Here is an 18,695-nt window from a genome sequence, read left to right as displayed (position 1 = left end):
TAGGTGGAGTAAACCTTTCAACTTTCTCTGTTCAACGATTTCCTGACTCATGGTCTCCTTATCTCCTTCAGGCGCCCACCATATCTTTTCTAATTATTCAGAGGACATTCCTTTAACATCATCAGTGGAACCTTTTCTAATTACATTCCTTTCTCAACACAGAGCATCACCCAGAGCATTGCACCAAACTCATCCTGACCGATCTTTTTAAGACCTTGCTCTGTTTACCATTTGCTAGTGTCCCTTTGCTGAAGCTTCTTAGGCATTGTCAGCACAAGCCCTCGGCTGCTGCATTCCTGGGGGGCGTGTGAAGAGTCTACGTTATCTTCTCTCAGTTGTGCTGTGTTGCAGAAACCTCCAGCAGAAGGGTAGAGCCCATAATTGGGGGCGGTAACTTCACTTGCCTCGGCAACATCTGCCAGAAGTTCTGTTGGAGCCTTCAGTTGGCTGGTTACTGAAGGTACGTCAGCAGAGGGTTGTATGTTTCTCTGCCTCTCACATCTTGCCTGCTAATGATGTTAGTCATGGAATCATAGAAGCATTTAGGTTGGAATGGCCTTACGGTCTTCAAGTCCAGCTGTGAATGATGCGGCAGCCTGGTAAGAAATTCCTGTAAAAAGAGCATTATATAATGGTGCTGAAGGAGGTGGCAGGGTGTGTCACTGAATTACTTTTTGGGGTGCTGTGTGTAGAGACGCTAATCCTGAATCAGGTTCCACTGATGCCAGTTTCACACCCGGGTGCTTCCAGAGCCACCTGCACTAAGGTTATCCCTTGAAAACTGGTGCAAATGAAGTCAGAACTCGTACTCTGCATTTCAAAAGCTGCTACCTGTCATAACTCGGAATATTTTGCTACAAATGGAATACTAAGAGGAATGTAATGAGCAATTATTCAATTGTATTGAATTGTATCAACAATTCAAAGTACTTGCAATGTGGGAAGCTCCTGGACTGAGTTTCTGGAAAGGGGCTGTTGGAGAGGGGAGGTGGAATAGGAGGCGTAGGACAGTTTGGGGCTTTTCACTGTTGTAAAACTTGACTATGGGATCCTGAGAGAAAAAGGTAACCAAGAACTGTCTTGAATAAATGGAATTTCCGTACAAATCCAGATTTTGTTTTGTGTTTGTCGAGGCTGCACTCTAAGCTGTTTTCTGTTACCAAAGGCCTTCTCCGTGTTGGCAGTTCACAGGGATCATTTTTATTGTTAAAGGAAAGGTTTGACTTGAGATAAGCAGCTTTCAGGCAGCACAAGCAACTGGCATGCCCATCAGTGATAATTGCACACAGACACTCTCCTTCAACTGCTTCTTCTGAAAGTAGTGTTCAGGACCAGGTGCTGAGGACACACACTACATGTACACAGAAAGCTGCAAAGGGAGGGAGTCCAAGGGTGACTGATAGAGCAACAGTGACACGCTCACGCAAGCCTGTGTTAAATAAACAAGCATCGCAAGAACTGATTCAGACATTTCTGAACGGGGGGGGGGGAAGGCCTAAATGTCTAGTCCTGTGTGATTGCTTCAAGTTCAGCAGAACTGTAATTTTTCTCATAGGTTCATTTGTAAGTTGCATAAGGACTCATTAAAAAGATCCTTCCTTTCTTGCAAGTATCCCAGTTTCAGCTATTTTCCAGCCATGCACGGTAAACCTAAAAAATGGAAGACACTTCAGAGACGTGCCAATCTCAAAGCCAGCAGTCATTCAAATTAAGGCTTTAGTCTCCAAATCATTTCTATTCAGAGGCCGTTGGACATCAAGATCTTAGGGTTTTTTGCCCACATTTGAATTCTGCCTCTCCAAAATTCTAGATCCTCTTCTATTTGGGGAAAGAGGAATCTCTGCAACATACATTCTGCAGCACCCTTAAACAGCGGGTACAGTATTGTCATTAGAAAGAGTAGTACTGCAGTGGGAGTATACGAATCCAGAGTAACCGAAAGAAATTCTGCTTCCAACAGTTACAGGCAGATGAACAGAGAGCACGATCCACTGCAAAATCACTGGCACTTCCCAAAACCACCAATTTTTCAGGTTAAAGCAGCTCACTGAATAAGTTTATTTCAGCCAGAATCAAAAGTGATGTGCTGCTTGAGACCAGTTTCCAGGAAAGAAATGCCTCTGTCCCCAGAAGGAGGCTATGATCACCATGTGAATTATAAATTCTGGGTACCAAATGGAAGTAAAAGCACTTCCAGAAAAGTATCAATACTTGGACTGGGGAAGAAAACAGAGATAAATACTTCAGTATCCAAGGTTCTTAAGGTGTATTCTATTCCTCTGTTCTGAAGCCTGTATATTCTATATCCTACCTTATAATTTGTATCATAGCTGTGTTTTAAATTTCCGTTCCTGCGCTTTCTCGAGTCTGCCTTACCAGAACCTCAAGACCAGCAAGTGTGAAGGCAGAAAAGTGCTTCTGGAAAGTAGGAAGTGAGGTATTATATTTTGGAGATGAGTGTAGGTGTGATTGTGTATGTTTGCTCAGGGACCATGTAGTCTTAAGTAAATAAATAATGAAAGAAAGAGTCTGTTCTTCCTCTAACAAAGGGGCTATTTATAAAAAGGATCAGAAACATTCCTGTGTTACCTAGAGGGAGCACTAAATCTCCTTGCTAAGGAAAACCAGATGGTCGGCAAAGGGCTGATAAACTAATAACATAGGAAGCAAGAGTAGGCGGGTTTAGGTAACGAATATGTATAGGTGTTAATTGAATATTCATTGTTTTATTGTATAAATATTTGATGGTTCGTCACTTCCGGCACGTACGCTTGCGGTGGAGCGATCCCCCGTGCATCTGCAGGCAATAAACACACTACTTTATAACTTCCGTGTGAAGTTCTGTACGTCATTTTGGTGAGCCAGGCAGGAGTATTTCTGCTGCGGAGCTCATGCTCCTAGGCGCGCCCCAGGAGATTTCCTCGGAGGAGCCATCTCTTCTCAGCTGGATCCACGGATAAAACGGTATGTTTATAAACGGGGTGGCTGGTAAGACGCACGGAGACATCCGGCGCGCAGTGTAGTCCCCAGGAGGAAAAGGTACCTTGGGAAGGGTGTTTGCTGACCAAAGGGTGGCCGCTAGCGATCTTGAGGGCAGATCGAGCAAACCCGAGGTTACTGCCAGATCCTATTAAAAGCCCGGAGGCCTCACGACGGAAAGCAGGGGGTGGAACGGAATAAGGCAGAATTTCACAGTGATAAGTTAAAAAAAAGAGGGACCTAATAGTAGAAAGTAAGGGAAACTTTGCTTCGGGAAAAAGGAAAAGAGGGGAGTAACAAAATCTGAAATAATTCATAACCAATAATCACTTTTATTATCTGTTACATATTCTGCAGAAACTTTGGAGCGTTTGATTTTCCGTGTATAGCTTAATTATCCTGACGGAGTGCGAGTGCAAGGGCGTGGTGGAGAGGTGCATTTCGATTTCCCGCGTATAGCTGAATTATCCTGATGGAGTGCGAGTGCAAGGGCGTGGTGGAGACGTGCATTTGAGCGCGAAACGAGTGAGTAGCTCTATCCGCATTTCCGACCTTGGGTGACTAAGGCGGCCAGAGGAATGGAGATAAGCGATTCCTAGAACAATAAATTGGGCAATGTTATACGCGGTTAGACATAGCCCCTCTGAAACACCTTCCAAATTCTTAGACAGGTAAGAGATACGATGCGCCGACACACACCTCTGGACCCAAATTTGGAGGTAGGCACACAGCAACTAAAATCCCTCTTTTTGGGACAATCACAGGGGGATGTTATGCGCAAGTTGCAAAAATTGAGACGTCCTGAAAATAGAGCCTTAGAAAAATTACTAGAAGAAGCATGGAGAATATTCAGTAATCGAGAAGAAGGTTACAGGCGTGACCAAAAGAAAATATTAGTTGTTGTACTTATTTTATGTTGTAAATGTAAAAACATTTGTGTATTAGGTGTGATATGAATGTGGGTGTGTGAATATTGTATTGAACATCCCAGGGGTGAGTGTAAACCTCTATACGTTTTAAGGTGCATGTGGTGTAAAGAAATATTGTATATACGGTGGGGGCAAGAAATTGAATGCCCCCACTAACTGTAAGGTTTGGATGTCCTGGGGTAAGAGAGAGAGAGCTGTAAGTGAAATTAGAGTGATTTGTGGTTGGGATAACATTGTAGGGGGTAAACAGAGTGCTGGAATAGTAAGAAAGAGTCCGCTGGAATGTGTTTTAAGTCACTGGAAGGAAATGGGGGGGCAGCCTGGGGGAAGCGTGCATAAGAGAACTTTGGTTAAGTACTGTAATCACTGGTGGCCCCTGTACAAGTTAGGGGACGGAGAAAAATGGCCCTTAAACGGGACACTGAATTATAATGTTTTGCTACAATTAATGTTATTTTTAAGGCGAGAGAAAAATGGGATGAAGTAACGTATGCTGATATGTTTTTCACTCTGAGGAATTGCCCGAGTGGCAAAAGGAGTGTGGTATTAACCTAGCTCCACAAGTTCCTTTAGTATTAACAATGGAAGAGGATCAGAGGGGAGGTGGTGTCGGGAGAATAAAGAGATGTTGTTCGGCATGTAGTATTGGGGGGGAAAAGAAGGAGCTCGGGGTTGTGATTCTTTCTGTGGAGCAACCAGAATTAAACATGTTGTAAGATAAAAACTTGTACTAATGTATGTAAGACCTGCCTGAGGCGGGGTGGGGTGGGCGGATGGAGAATCAAAGACCCTGTGAAAGTGTTAAGGTATTTGGGTGAGTTTGTACAAACCCCCGTACCCGCTCGAGGTGCGGCTGAGTCATGCTGTGATGCACGGCAGGGTGTTTGCTGTTTGCCTGCAAAGGCTGATATGTACGAACACAGACTTAAAGCAACAAGTAGCAGATTTGCATTCAGGGTAAGAAAGAGTTAAAACAGAAGTGCTGTTGCAGAGGCAGGCTTGTGTAACCTGCAGAGCAGGAAGGGCATCTCCTGCCCCAAATCCTTCTGATGGTGAGCAGGAGGGGGTTGCTGTTGCTGACAATTGAGCAGAAGGACCTGAAAATGTCACCCCAATTGCTGCAGCCCCTTTAGGGCAGGCTATGGGTCTGAGGAGAATAAAGGTGAATCTTTGATGGGGAAATTTAGATGTTTGAAAGTTGGTAGTGAAAGACTTATCAGGATGATCTAATAGGACTAGACAAAGGTTCGAGTTGATTGTTACTAGATAATTGTGAGGTAGAAAAGTTGATGGAAGGAACAGGGAACGTGTACAGAAGGTAAGAGAAGAAGAGCTGGGTCGTGCTAAACTGGTAGAGGAAACGAGGCAGAGGCAGAGACATGAGGAATGTCAGGTAGAAGTGAAAGAGTGAACCCCTCTCCTGTGGGATCGGATCACTGTGCGTACATATTGTAGGGAAAGCGGACACTGGAAGCGAGATTGCCCTAAGCTAAAGAACCATCAAGGAGTATGGGTGAACTAGGGACTAGGAAAAATGAGGTGGAATTTTTAGTGAATACAAAACCAACTTATTTGGTGTTAAACTTCAGTGAAAAGAATTTGTTACAGTTGTGGGAGCTGCTGGCCACCAGGAAAACATCCTGAAACCTTTAAAGTACAAACTAAGAAAACAAATAAGAATGCCAAATTCACCAAAATCTTTGTTGAGATGAGATTTATTAGAACATCTAGACGTTTAAAGAAGGAGAAATGAACCCAAAAGTTTAAAATAATAAATAAATTGAATACTTGAGCTTATCTTTAATTCAACAGAAAAGTGGAAAAAGAGGACCTCCTTGAAGTAAAAGAAATCTTTAAGGAGGTATATCTGGAAATAAATTCCAGGTAGGGTGAAAAATGCTTTACCTGTTACAGTAAGAATGCTAAGGGGAAGGCCTGCCTAGTTCAGGTAAAACAATATCCCTTGGTCAGCAGGGCTGTGGGGGATATTGGCATGAAAAGTAAAATGAAATACACTCTGTAGTAGTTCTACTAATGTAAATCTGTGTGTTTTACCATGACAGTGACTTGTTATGGGATGCGCAGATGAAACTGCATTGACAACGAAGTACAAGGAATAAGGTTGGTCAGGTGCCTCCTACCATAGTCAAGGGCAAGACTGGGTTGGCCTCTGTGTTTGCCACCAAGCAGAATCTTGAGCTCCGCTGTTGGCTGCAACCCAGTAGGCTGTGGACAACTGGCTAGCTGAAAAGGGTCACATAGACATAGTCCAGCTGGCTGGACAAAAATGCACATCGCTCTCAGCTTATCTGAAGTAAAGCAAAATACACTGTCTTTGGCTGTCCTTGTTACACAGTAACAGGAAGATTTCGGTGGGAAAAGAATGTTGCAGGTGGGAACAGAAAACTACAGAAGAGAAACTAGGGGCGGGCTTGGTATTTAGGCAACTAACCCATAATGAGCTTAACTTTTGTAATATGTATGAGCTAATTATAAGAAGGCATAAAAGGTGACTGTAAGAGACAATAAAGGAAGTCTGCTGATCACTCATATTGAGTGACTGTGTCTTCCCTCCGTCGCGACAGTAGGCGTTGAGTGGTGGGGACATATGCCGTGCCAGACCTTGATGTGAGGAATGGCCCCCTCTGTTATAAGAGGGTCATCCAGGAAGGAAGAACATAAGATGGCCCATTGAGGCACTGATTTGGAAATTGGAAACCGCCTGGCCGACCATGAGGCCAATCGAGTAGCAGAGGAGGCGGGAAAGGAGGAATTTATCCTTAATACCAGTCAGTAAAATCCAAACTATAGGTACAGATCAGGAGCCACGCTATTCTAAAGAAGACCTAGAGCTAATTCAGGACATGAATGGTAAAGTAAAATGAAATAAGTGGGCTTATTTGGCAGATGGTTGTATAGCGGTACCATCCAATGTAATATGGACCACAGCCCTAGCAGAACATAATAAGACTCACTGGGGAGCTGATACGTTATATAAAAATCTAAATCAGAAATTGATAGGGCAAACATACACTACAATAAAGCAGGTGACTCAGCAATGCGAAGTCTGTTTATGTAATAATCCCAATGTAGCAAATAGAACAAAACTAGTGAACATTAGTAGAGGAAATTATCCAGGACAACAGTGGCAAGTTGGTTTTTCTGAACTCCCAAGAAAAGGGGGGTACCGATACTTATCAGTTACGACTGATACATTTTCAGGTTGGCCAGAAATTTTTCCTTGTTGAACAAATAAAGCAAGAGAGGTAACGAAGGGATTGTTGAAGGAGATTGTTTCCCATTTTGGGGTACCGGCAACAATCTCTTCTGATAGAAGCTCACACTTTTGTGACAAAATAATACAAGTGAGTACAGTATTAGGAATAGATTGGCAATTACATACTCCTTACAGACCTCAAGCTAGTGGGCAAGTGGACAAAATGAACCATTTAATTAAACAACAAATAGCAAAAATAGGGCAAGAAACAAATCTAACTTGGCTACAATCTCTCCCTTTAGCATTATTAAAAATCCGAACTAAGCCAAGAACAAAGGAAAATGTAAACCCTTTTGAAATATTATACGGGAGACCGTACCAGTTACAATTTGCTGGAGAGCATCTAAGACAGTTGGGAGGGGGATATTTGTGTGACTATGTGAAGGCCCTCCAGGGACAATTGAAGGTTATAAATAAACAAATACTGGGAACGAAGGCCAGGGGGTTAGATCAGCCAATCCACTCCTTTAAACCTGGTGACTATGTGTATATAAAGACTTTTTCAGGGAACCTTTAGAAGAAAAGTGGGAAGGACCCTATCAGGTGCTGCTGACAACCTTCACCGCCGTCAGGATAAGAGAACAACCAGCCTGGATTCACTATCTCTGATAAAGAAAGCTCCTGAGAAATCATGGGCTGTGGTCACCTCAGCAGGACCCATGAAACTACGATCTATTAGATCATAATTGCATTAGTAATTTCTTTAATTTTAACTTCTAGGAATGCAATATACTGTCAAAAGGGTCAGGGATATTTGTGTAGAGTTACTCTGATCTTAATTGTAACTTGTAGAGATTTTAGAAACCGAAACATGGGTAAACAATACCCATCTTCAAACTTTGCAAAGAATTGTTAATGCTACGAAAGCTAAGGAATGCTGGATATGTACCTCTCTTCCTAAAGGAGGCTTGATAACACCCCTGTATGGGGTGGCCTCTCAAAACTGAAATTATCTCGATGACAAATGGCCTACCTGGCCGGACTTTTGGAAAAAGCCAAATGATGGTGGAGGATATTGCCTATTTGATAATAAAACATATAAGTTGGGTCCCAGATTTGATTTACAAATATTAAACCTAACCACCACAGTAGTTATGAAAAGTGATAATAACTGTCATCGTAAAGCTCAAACAAGACAGGAGGAACATGTCCTGGAAACCCAGGGCAAAATACTTGTTCCCAATCTGATGGATGGAATGATTAAACAGACATCCATAAGATGTGGAACAAGGTGCAGATCCTGCATGAAATTACTAAAGATGATTTATCATGGAGTTTTGAAGCTATATGGAACAAACTGACTTCGTGGTTACCTAATTTAGAATGGTTAAAGCATGCTTTTGTTATAATACTTATTGTAGTAGTTTTAGGAGTATTAATATGTTTATTACGTCAGTGTTTTGTTTGGTGCTGTTGAAGAATGATCATAAGATATGATGATTTTCTGTAGTTGTAAAAGAATTTACAATAGCTGTTAGAAAAGGGGGGAATGAATAGCGAATGCTGTGCCGCTTATCTACAGGGTGACGCACCTGCGTTTAGTTAAAAGTCGGGAAATGTCCAGGGACCCTTACTGCCGCATGGCGGATGCGCACGCGGCCAAGTCCTTGGGTCGGTTGTCGCTAGATGGGCCGTTTCGTCTCAGATTCCCGTTGCACGTGCAACGCAGCGAAGACGGAGGCTTTAACCATGACGCCAAGGGACGGAGCCTGCGCAGAGACCACGCCCAGGGACACTGCGCAGGCGCGAGATGTGTCAGTGGCGCCTCAGCACTGAGCGGGGCGCGCGCGGCGGTCCCGGCACGGCGTGAGTAGGGGGCGGGCGGGGCCGCGCGGCGGGGAAGGGGTCGGCGGGCGCGGCAGCCGCAACGGGTCGGGCTGCGGCGGCACCTCCGTGCCCACGGGGCGGCGGGCGGCAGGCGGAGACCCCGTTCGCAGCGCCGGGGAAGGGGCGGGCCGGCTCCCGCGGCGGCTCGGGCCGGTGGGGCCGAGGGGGGGGGCGATGTACCCGTGCGGGGCGGGCGGGGCCGGGGTGCCCGCGGCCTGGGGGCGAAACTTAGTCGCGGACAGTCAGTGTGGTGCTTTGTGGCTCACTGAGAAGTCGCAGCCGTTAGTTTTTAAGTTTAACGGCCTCCCAGACGTCAGGCCGCGGAGCCTCTGCCTTCAAGCAGCGTTTTGGGGGGGGTGGGGGTGGCTCGCCCGACCCCCCCCCGGCCGCCTCGCTGCGCCCCGCGGAAAGCCGTGGCGGCTCGTGGGCGTTGTCCCGCCTGTGAGCCCCCCCCCGGCGCCAGCCCGCTGCAGCGTCGGGGCGAACGCGCCTGCGCGGCCGGACGGGGCCGTCCGGGCAGCGAGACGGACGAGGCGCCCTGGGGACGTGCTCGGGGCGGTCGGCAGAGGCGCTGGGGGAAGAGCAGCTGGCTGGGGATGGAATTCCAAGCCTTAGTTTCTTTCTCTTCCTGTAGGACGGACCGAGCGCAAGTGGAAGCTGATTCTTAGGAATCAGGCATCAAATTACAGTTACGAATTTGTGGAGTTGAAGCGACCTCTTAGGCATACGCTAATTAAGATAAATAATAACAGTAGTGAAAGTAAAGATGTCGAAGCCTCCAAAGAGGCTTTTGAGGTTTACAACCTTTAAAGAGGTTTTTGGTTCCCCCCGCCCCCCCCATCATTATGATCTTTATAACCTAATTCATGAAGATGAATTGATGGTTTTGCACTGATGCAGTCATGTTTATAGCTGCGTGTTCTTCTCTGGGTGACTTCTCCCTGTTAAATTTATGTGATTGAAAGTGGGATTTCAGAAAAACGGAGGAAAACATCACTCCCTGGAGCGAGCACAAAAGGGTACAGTGACCTTCCCTCTGCAGACCAGGTTCAGTCTTGCCTGGGAGGTTGCCCTAGCTTTTCACATGCAGATGAAACTACTTTAAGCTAGGTAGTGGTGAAGTTGAAAGCTCTGTGCTTTGTGGCCTTTCCCTCCTGCCTTGATATGCCCCATCCCTTCCCTGTCACCCTGTTCCCCTCTGCTCTGTCCTTCCCTTTGTTCTGTTGCAGTCCTCACTCCCCATTACTCCCCTCCCTGGGGAGGAGGGTATGTACAGTGTATCTGAGGCCCACCTTCTCCTTTTGGTGGGCCTCAGATGTGGTGCACAAGCTCCTCATTTTCGATTTGTTTTCTCATTTCTCCGTCCACGCTGCCCTCATCCCCTCAGGTACAGGCAATGACTAAGGCAGCTTTGGGATTTCTACTGTTTCCACTCATCTATGGACAGCAGGGGAAGAACTCACTAAACATAGCTTCTTTTTTGTTCCCAGCTGTAGGTGGACACTGAGATCGCCCAGATGACACAAGCATTTCTGGAGGATGCAAAATCCAGTAATGCCAAACAAGATGCCAGTCAAGGCGTGGAAGCTAGTTCATGCGTGTGGAGGACAAGGAGATGCTTTGAAGAGTGGTTCAAGAAGCACAAATATTGCGTGTGTGGTAAGACAGCTTCCTGCAGGAAGCCTGAAGTCTAGTTCCAAGTCTAGTTTCGGGTCCCTGGGAGTTTACTTCTGGTCAAAGCTGTGGTCACAAAAATTAAGATTACTGTTCTGTTTGATCCAAGTGTCAACTGTTCATGTTTGATCCTTTTGTGTCAAAAAGGACATTTTCCCATGTAGTAATGTCTGTATGAAATACTCCTGGACAAGATGTAGAAAGTGAAGCCAAGCCTCATTAGAGAAAGTAGTTTGCAACAGATGAGCTTGCACATCTGCACTGAAATTTGTGCATGAAGGACTGCTTGTGACAAAGAAAAAAGACATTTGATTCAAGACTGCAGCCATGCTACAAACATTAACTTTAATGTGTGAATTGTGTGAGAATCCTGTTTTCCAAATGTGGGTGTAGCTTGATTGGAGTTAGCGTGACCTGCGAGTTCTCAGCCTCCTGAGAGGTTCTTGCTAAATGGTTTGCAGAACATAGAGGAGGTGATAAACTTGGGACTGGAAGACTTAAATTTGCTGTACAGGGATCTGCACATCTGTGGAAAACTTTAGGTTGTATACAAATAAAAAAAAGTGACTTAGTTGATAGCTGATCATTTTATCAAACTGTCCGGTACATAAATGTCAATTCAGGGTGCCTTGGTTGACTTTAACAGTGCTTTGATTTACATACTTGGAGCTTAAATGAACGGTTATCCTGCTGCTGTCTCATTTAATACTGAAATACAGACTGAGCCTAAATGCTCATATATACAAAACCTTTAATGATTCTTTTTTTCTGTCTGTTGCCAGTTTTTCTGCTAGTTGTGCTGGTGCTGGTGCTTTCCTTCATCACTAAATGCAGACTTCCATCTGGTAAGCTTTTGGAACATCTTCCATATGAGAGAGATTTCCTCTGATTGCTGACTGGTCCAGGATCACAGCGGTCAAACACACTGATACTAGTACTCTGCAGTGCCTGCAGCGTGACAAAACCTGGGACTTCCATCACTATTTCAGTTGTTTTGATGTTGGTATAAGATGGAATAACCTCCACGCCTCCAGGCAGAATACAAAAGGAGAGAGGATTCTCCCTGCAGATAAAATCCAGATGATACAGCGGTAAACTGTTTCTTTTCCCTGCATTGTTACTGGTCATAAGAGTGTAGTTTCTTGCCTGGCCGTGGTGTACGCATGTCTTGCCTGTGCTTGTCACCAGAAACTTAGCTGATTATACCAGCTAGTGCATGCACTAAAGCTGACATCACATCTTCAGACATAGATTCCAAGCTTATTGTGTGGGCTGCTCATATATGTGGGCTTGAGGGCTCCTTTATTGTCACACTTGGCAGACGACTAGGTAATAGCAGTTGCCTCATCTTCTTCAGAAATAGTCTTTGGGGATCGTTCTGCCTCTTTCTTTTTAAAAAATTCATTTGTGTTACATGCTGTAGCTTTAAGAAGTCAGCCCTACCTCCCGCTGGCACAGTAGAGGCCAGATGTGCACTTGCTGTCCTGTGCAGAACCCTTCTGTAGGAGCAAAGGCTGTGCTGCCTGCGGTACTACCTGAGGTATCCAAGTCACGGCGTGCATGAGTATCTCGATGCAGCCTCCACAGCCTCGTCTGCAAGGGAGCTCTTGAATCTCTGCATTAAATATATCTGTGGGCTGCCCCCTGCAACATGGGTGTAGTAGTGAGGTCCTCCGCACATACATGGAAGCGGGTGGAGGATGATGGTGACATCTGTCCCTGTTGATTTTTCTTTGCTTTTTTAGGCTTTTACTTAAATGGAATCAGTCACATTTTCTTTCAGGGGTTGAGGGCAGTGCTCACAGGTGATTTGCTAAGGGGTCTCCACCTACTCTCTTTGCTACATGTAATTGATGAGAAAAGAAGAGAGCAGTTCACTTTCTGTAAGCCTCTCTACTCGTGTAACAGCCAGTCACTTTCATTTCAGTATTGGCCATCTCCAGGGTTAAGCAGTGGATAGTTGCCCTTTGGGTGCAGAAGGTCTGAATTCAATCCCAGCAGGATGACTCGGGGAAATACGCTTTATACACTGCATGAGCCTGGGTGTATGATAAAAGACACCATGCTGCACAGAAAAGGTCACTGTAACCATTCAGTAACAATCGGGGCAGGTTATTTTTGTCTGGAAAATAGAAACCAAAGTAGATGGAAATTGATTATCTTCATTGCAAGAAATTAAACGTCACCGAAACAAAACATGCCAGTGAATCCTGTCAGCCCTACAGAGCTGTGACAGAAAGAAGATGGAGAGGGCATCAAAACGCGCTGTTGAACAACTCCAATGAACCATTCTCCAAACCATTATTTCCAAAGTGGTAATAACTTTCACCTCTTCATTAACAGACAATTTTCATTAGCATCATATCAACACCTGATTTACTTACCTTCACATAGATCTGTCAAATGCTTAAGGTCTGATGCAAAATCTGAGCAACTTTTCTTCATGAAATACCTCACCAGTCTTAGATGTTCAGACAACTTCATTTCTTAAAATTAATTTGATCAATAAATTAACCGTGTGAGGTTGATTACCCTATTGTCAGCTTTAAAATGTGTCAAGTATAAATTGTCAATTATCAATACCTCTGATTCTCCGAAATTCAGGAGTGTTTTCCAAACCCTACACTTTCTACTGATTGTAATCATTAGGATTAGGCTGTATCCCCCAACTCCTAACGTTTCTCAGCTGAAGACAGTGCCTGGAAGGCAGGGAAGTTTAGGACCCTTGCCCTTCCTTTGGCTTCTTTTCTGGCATCTAGTGTGGCATTTGCTTTCAGAAAAATCTACATTTTAGGTTGAATTATGCTAATGAATGCTAATATCTTAACAGGTAGAAATTTTGTTCTCTCTTTGCCTTTGTAGGTGCAAAACCTGGGATGTGCCCCAGGGACTGGATAGGTTACAGAGAGAAATGTTATTTCTTCCCAGAGGAGCAAAAAAACTGGACGTCTAGTCAGACCTTCTGTACTGAGCATGGATCCTCGCTAGCTGTTTTTGAAAGCCCGGATGAAATGGTAATGAGGCAAGAACCCAACAACAATACAGACTACAACTTCTGTATCTCCCTCTTTCCTTGACAAAGTTTTTTTTTTTTTTTTTTTTTGGCATGCAATGCTTATCCTGTAAGTCTTTGTAAAATCAGTAAGCTGTGTGAATTCAGGTAGTGGGAAGTACTGCTTTGTTACTGTAAGCGGCTAGCTGACTGCAGCAGGTGCAGCAGCAGTGCCTAAACACTCCGCACTGCTTGGTGCCCGCATTTGACTTGAGCGACTATGAAAAGCTCTTGTGTTATGAAGAGTTTGCCTAGTTTTACTTTTCTGTCCTATGGACCTTCACCTTCAAAGCAGGTATGAGTCTGTCCGACATCCAGTACAGACAAATAAATGGATACTTTGGTTTCTATAAGAAACTAAACATTTAAAACCGTTTCTCAGTATAGTGGAAATTACCCGTCTTTATATGCTTGCTTCTTTTTTTAGATACGCCGTAATGTCTCTTAGAGACACATGCTTATACCAGTGGTGGGAATATACCTCTTCTGAAGCTGGTTTTAACATTTTCTCATGCTGTTAAGTTTTAAAAAATATTTTGATTTGCCTGTATTGTGGACCAAGTTGCACTGAGTCTGTGAGTGCTAGTGTCATCTTGCTACTGCGTGCTACTAAAACTGTAGTGTGCTTTTGGAGATCTGCTGCCTTTTGAGTATTGTCAATGAGAAATTACTTTCATCAAAAAGTTTTTGGATAAATTGATGTTTGAGCTTTCTTGTTACTGTGATTGTTGAATAGAGGTCAAAAGGCTACTTTTCCGGTTGGCTGGTACATACTAGTGGTGTAGCAGGTACGGAAATGGAGGAAACCTTAGTGAAGTTACACAGATTAAGTCGCATCTGAATTTTACTTGAGCTAATAAATATTTTTGCACCAATAAGAATTTCAACAATGAGAAGGGTGCAGGGCCTAGCTCTTTCTTCATGTATGAGTCCCTTACTGAACGTGGTCTCTCATTTTATCCCGTCGTGAGGCCCCTTTCTTCTACAGTAATTCCAACCACATTTGACAGATCGTCGTCTTACAACAAGCCCGTTCTGCATTGCTGCCCTGTGAGCGATCACCTCTTAGCAAATTTGTAAATGCCTCTCTTCCTTACACATCTAAAAGCTTCACTTCTAATTCAGTGCCTGTGATACACAGCTGATAACCGGCTAGGCAGAAATTGGTGTTATTTAAACTGCTGCTTAAAAAGCTTACAGCTACAAACTGTAAACACAACTTATGAAAGAAAAGCACAGGAACACTGACATTGGCTTACTGGGCCAGATCAGTGCTCTATGGTATGTGTTGTCTGGTCTCCAGCGCTGGATAGCATGAGCCGTATCAGAAGAAGATACACCAAAAACTACAGAAATGGCACTGGGACCCTCCTGAGGCAGTTTCTTCTGAACTGTATTGAATTGCAATTGCTAGAGGAGAGTGGAAGCGCATAACGGTGCACTCTTTCCACATCCATTAGAGTCCAGACTGACAACTAATATTTACCTAATTTTTAAGTTCACTGAGCCTAATGATAGATAGCTTGTTGCAGGGAGTTCTGTAATATTAACCCATTGCAAGTGCTGTTCCTGTTGTCCTCCATCATTCTTTGCTGTGTTTGATATAAGTTGCAGGCTTCTGGAGCAGTGAACTGTCTTTTATTCTTTATCTGTAAATCCACAGATAGTAAACCTTTAAAAGTAAGTTACTTAAAACACTAATTGGGAAGGAGAGGCGTTCCCACAGGCCCATCTGAAAGGCAAGAAACACATGTACGTACCAGCCTATTTAGACCAAGCTGCATATATAGAGGTTGATAAACATATATAGACAACTAATACATGGTGGGGGGGTATTTTTGCATGTAGTGAGCAGTAATAATTTTCTAGGGTATAGAACTGAGTAACTTAACTGAAGTTTATACTGTAATGGTCAATTTAAAGGCAGAATTAGGCTCTTAACTCTCAGTGAAATGCTTATGGGAGTGTTCTAGATGACAAAGTGATGAACTAGTCCTCCTCAAAACTCACAGGAAGAATTTGCTTCTCATTGTGAGACTTCATGATGACAAAAATAAAAAATGCCTTTTTTTTTAAAGCAGGCTTTCACTAAGCTTTTGAAATTTGAAGAGGCCTGGATTGGGTTGCACAAGATAGGTGAAAGATACTACTGGGAGAACGGTATTGCCTTGGAGATGGACAAGTAAGTTCCTTGTGATTGTTTAATACGTACTTAAGCAAATGTAGTATTAGGGTTTACAGCATAATGTTATTTTTATCAGGATTTTTCTTTTTCCTGTGATTTATAACTGTGACTTTGCAAATTAACTTTTTGCAGTTATTGTCGATCTGACTCCCAACAGCACCAGTGTAGGGAAGTCCCTGATTCAAAAGGGTTTTTTTTTTGGTAGCTCAGCACATCAAGATAAAGTTATTGAACATCCCTATTTACCTTAATTTATACATATTTTTCAGTACATAATATAGACTTCTCAGTAGTTTTTCAGATCTTCAGAATTTTTGGTTTCCATTGTGATCCTTTGTGCTTGTCTTCCTGAAATACACAGTATCTAGCAAATATGCATACATTTTTTAGGGATGAAAGAGGATGAAGTGACAGGTATGAGGGAGTAATCATCTTCAGATGGGTTAAGCAGCTTTGTAAGAAAAATCCTGTCTGCTTCAGTAAGTTTGTCACAACCTGTAGACAACCCAGATTTCCCCATTTACGTTAGAGAATGTGTGGACTACAACAGCTCTGTGCCAGGCTCATCAAACAGCAGTTCCCCTTGTCTTTGTCACCAGACTGTTTATGACCTCAGTAATTCTAGGCAGGATATATCATGAGCTGTGTTTTGTCTTTCCTCCTGTTATTGTATGATAACTGCTATGGACTGTTCATAGAAACAGAGATTCATGTAACACTGCATGAGCTAAACAGGCTTTTCTAACATGACTTGTCACTCGCCTTGCTTTTTGCAGCAAGGGACCATATTGCAAGGGACCAAAATCAACTGGGAACTACTTCAGCAGAGCTTTTGTTTTAGCGCAGGCTAAAATATTTGACTCGGTAGTAGAAACTGGCTGTTTTCTTCTGTGTTTTTTCAGGTTCCACATACAGAATCACTCCGACTGTGCCTACTTGTATGACTCCGTTATTTCTACATCAGCATGCTCTTTGCCTAGGTACTTCATCTGCGTCAGGCTTCCCTAAAGCGATGACTTAACTATCCATTGATACAGCCTAGTGATGGTACACGTGCTGCACCTATGCTGTCTCAGACCATCAGCCTAAATCGGAGAGAAGAGGATTTGTCCGAGCTTCCAAAACGTGCTTCTAGGTGGCCTTTCCTAGGACAGGAGTGTGCTAGTCCAGTTTACAGATCACCTACAATATTTACCAGTGCTGGCTGACAAAGCTCAGGGTTGAGTGGGATTGTTGCTAATCTTCTGATAAGTAAGGATCTCTTTCGTATCCTGCTTCCTCTTAGAACGTGGCCTTGGGGATACACAGCAGCCAGAGACACCAGCCAGCCAGGACACCTCTGATTCTCTGGAAACATGTTTTATACTTTGCTGAACTTTATGCTGTATCACTATCTGCATAGACTTATGCATGCTTATATAGAAAGACTTTCAGTTGAAATTGTGTTCTTTTAATGAAGCTAATGTCCTCAGTTTGCACCCATGCCGGTCCGTGGCCATCGTTGCTGTCAACACTTCCTATGTCTGAATGATGAGAAGTTCCATATTTACCAAAGGAAGCGGCTACAAAGTCTTTCGTATGCCGCCTTTTTTTGTGGGGGCTTTCAAATTAATATTTACCAGGTTTGTCCGTGCTAAAATTTGAGCTTGTGCAAAAAAGCCAAAAGCACCCCCACCCCAATGCAGCGGGGTTATTTGTGACCAGTCTAGTGCACAATACTGAGGAAAAGGGCATATTCAGGGGTTTTTTGTACCCCCTGCAAGCACTACGTGCCCAAAATCTCCTGACACTGGAGACTGCAGTGTTTACACACAAAGTGCAGGAAAAAAAGGTTCTAAGCAGACAGCTGTAGCAGACTGGGACATGAGAGCCGCCACCATTGGTGCCAAAACGGGCAGAGTAACTGCTCAGAGACTAATTTTGTCTTTGAGCAGCAGAGGTATTTATTTCATGCAGCATTGGGGAGCTAGCCTGTTGCAGCACTCAAAACCATCCAGCTGCAACAAGGTCTTTCACTACCTCATACCAGCATACCCTTCATACAGTCCCTCTGCTGCCACCTCATCCAGGGCCTGTGTTCTCTCTCCTCTTGCTTCTTCCTCTCAGCTTCTTCCCTGGCTGCTCTCTCCTCATTGGCTCTCAACCACTTTGCTTAAGCAGCCACAGCTGTACCTTATCCACATGGGCCAACCTGCCACAGCTGTATGTTATCAATGCTGATTAACCCAGCTTCATTCCACTACACTAACTACACTACACTAGCACAAGCCAAACTAGCTCCAAAGTTTTCAGTGAAAAGTTTTCGTGAGAGGTTACAACATCTTTATATACATATTCATTTGGTCGTGACATCTAATCATTCTATTCATAATAGACGGGATCTAGGTGGAGTAAACCTTTCAACTTTCTCTGTTCAACGATTTCCTGACTCATGGTCTCCTTATCTCCTTCAGGCGCCCACCATATCTTTTCTAATTATTCAGAGGACATTCCTTTAACATCATCAGTGGAACCTTTTCTAATTGCATTCCTTTCTCAACACAGAGCATCACCCAGAGCATTGCACCAAACTCATCCTGACCGATCTTTTTAAGACCTTGCTCTGTTTACCATTTGCTAGTGTCCCTTTGCTGAAGCTTCTTAGGCATTGTCAGCACAAGCCCTCGGCTGCTGCATTCCTGGGGGGCGTGTGAAGAGTCTACGTTATCTTCTCTCAGTTGTGCTGTGTTGCAGAAACCTCCAGCAGAAGGGTAGAGCCCATAATTGGGGGCG

The 18,695-nt window shown here is 43.9% G+C and overlaps 1 protein-coding gene across 2 annotated transcripts; it reads left to right on the top strand.

The window, feature by feature from the left end:
• Positions 1 to 2,459: 2,459 nt before the first annotated feature.
• Positions 2,460 to 18,400, top strand: LOC119148235 (early activation antigen CD69-like). 2 transcript variants are annotated; one of them, XM_037388130.1, is made up of 7 exons: positions 2,460 to 2,964; positions 3,337 to 3,504; positions 10,503 to 10,671; positions 11,469 to 11,531; positions 13,549 to 13,700; positions 15,817 to 15,920; positions 16,826 to 18,400. In XM_037388130.1, the coding sequence occupies exons 3-7, from the start codon at positions 10,530 to 10,532 to the stop codon at positions 16,929 to 16,931; spliced, it is 567 nt and encodes a 188-aa protein (XP_037244027.1). In that variant the 5' UTR covers positions 2,460 to 2,964; positions 3,337 to 3,504; positions 10,503 to 10,529; the 3' UTR covers positions 16,932 to 18,400. The 2 variants fall into 2 exon arrangements, with proteins under 2 accessions (XP_037244027.1, XP_037244028.1); XM_037388131.1 differs by lacking the exons at positions 2,460 to 2,964; positions 3,337 to 3,504 and adding an exon at positions 8,439 to 8,991.
• Positions 18,401 to 18,695: the final 295 nt, after the last annotated feature.

This window comes from Falco rusticolus, chromosome 5 (genome assembly GCF_015220075.1).
Source record: "Falco rusticolus isolate bFalRus1 chromosome 5, bFalRus1.pri, whole genome shotgun sequence".
Lineage (NCBI taxonomy): Eukaryota > Metazoa > Chordata > Aves > Falconiformes > Falconidae > Falco > Falco rusticolus.
Note: the sequence above shows the minus strand (reverse complement) of the source record. Positions and strands in the feature narration are given on the sequence as shown.

Coding starts and splice junctions, on each gene's coding strand:
- LOC119148235 (XM_037388130.1), top strand. CDS start 10,530: ATGACACAAGCATTTCTGGAGGATGCAAAATCCAGTAATGCCAAACAA. Junction 13,701..15,816: donor TTGAAAGCCCGGATGAAATG/GTAATGAGGCAA, acceptor TTTTTTTTAAAG/CAGGCTTTCACTAAGCTTTT. Junction 15,921..16,825: donor ATTGCCTTGGAGATGGACAA/GTAAGTTCCTTG, acceptor GTGTTTTTTCAG/GTTCCACATACAGAATCACT.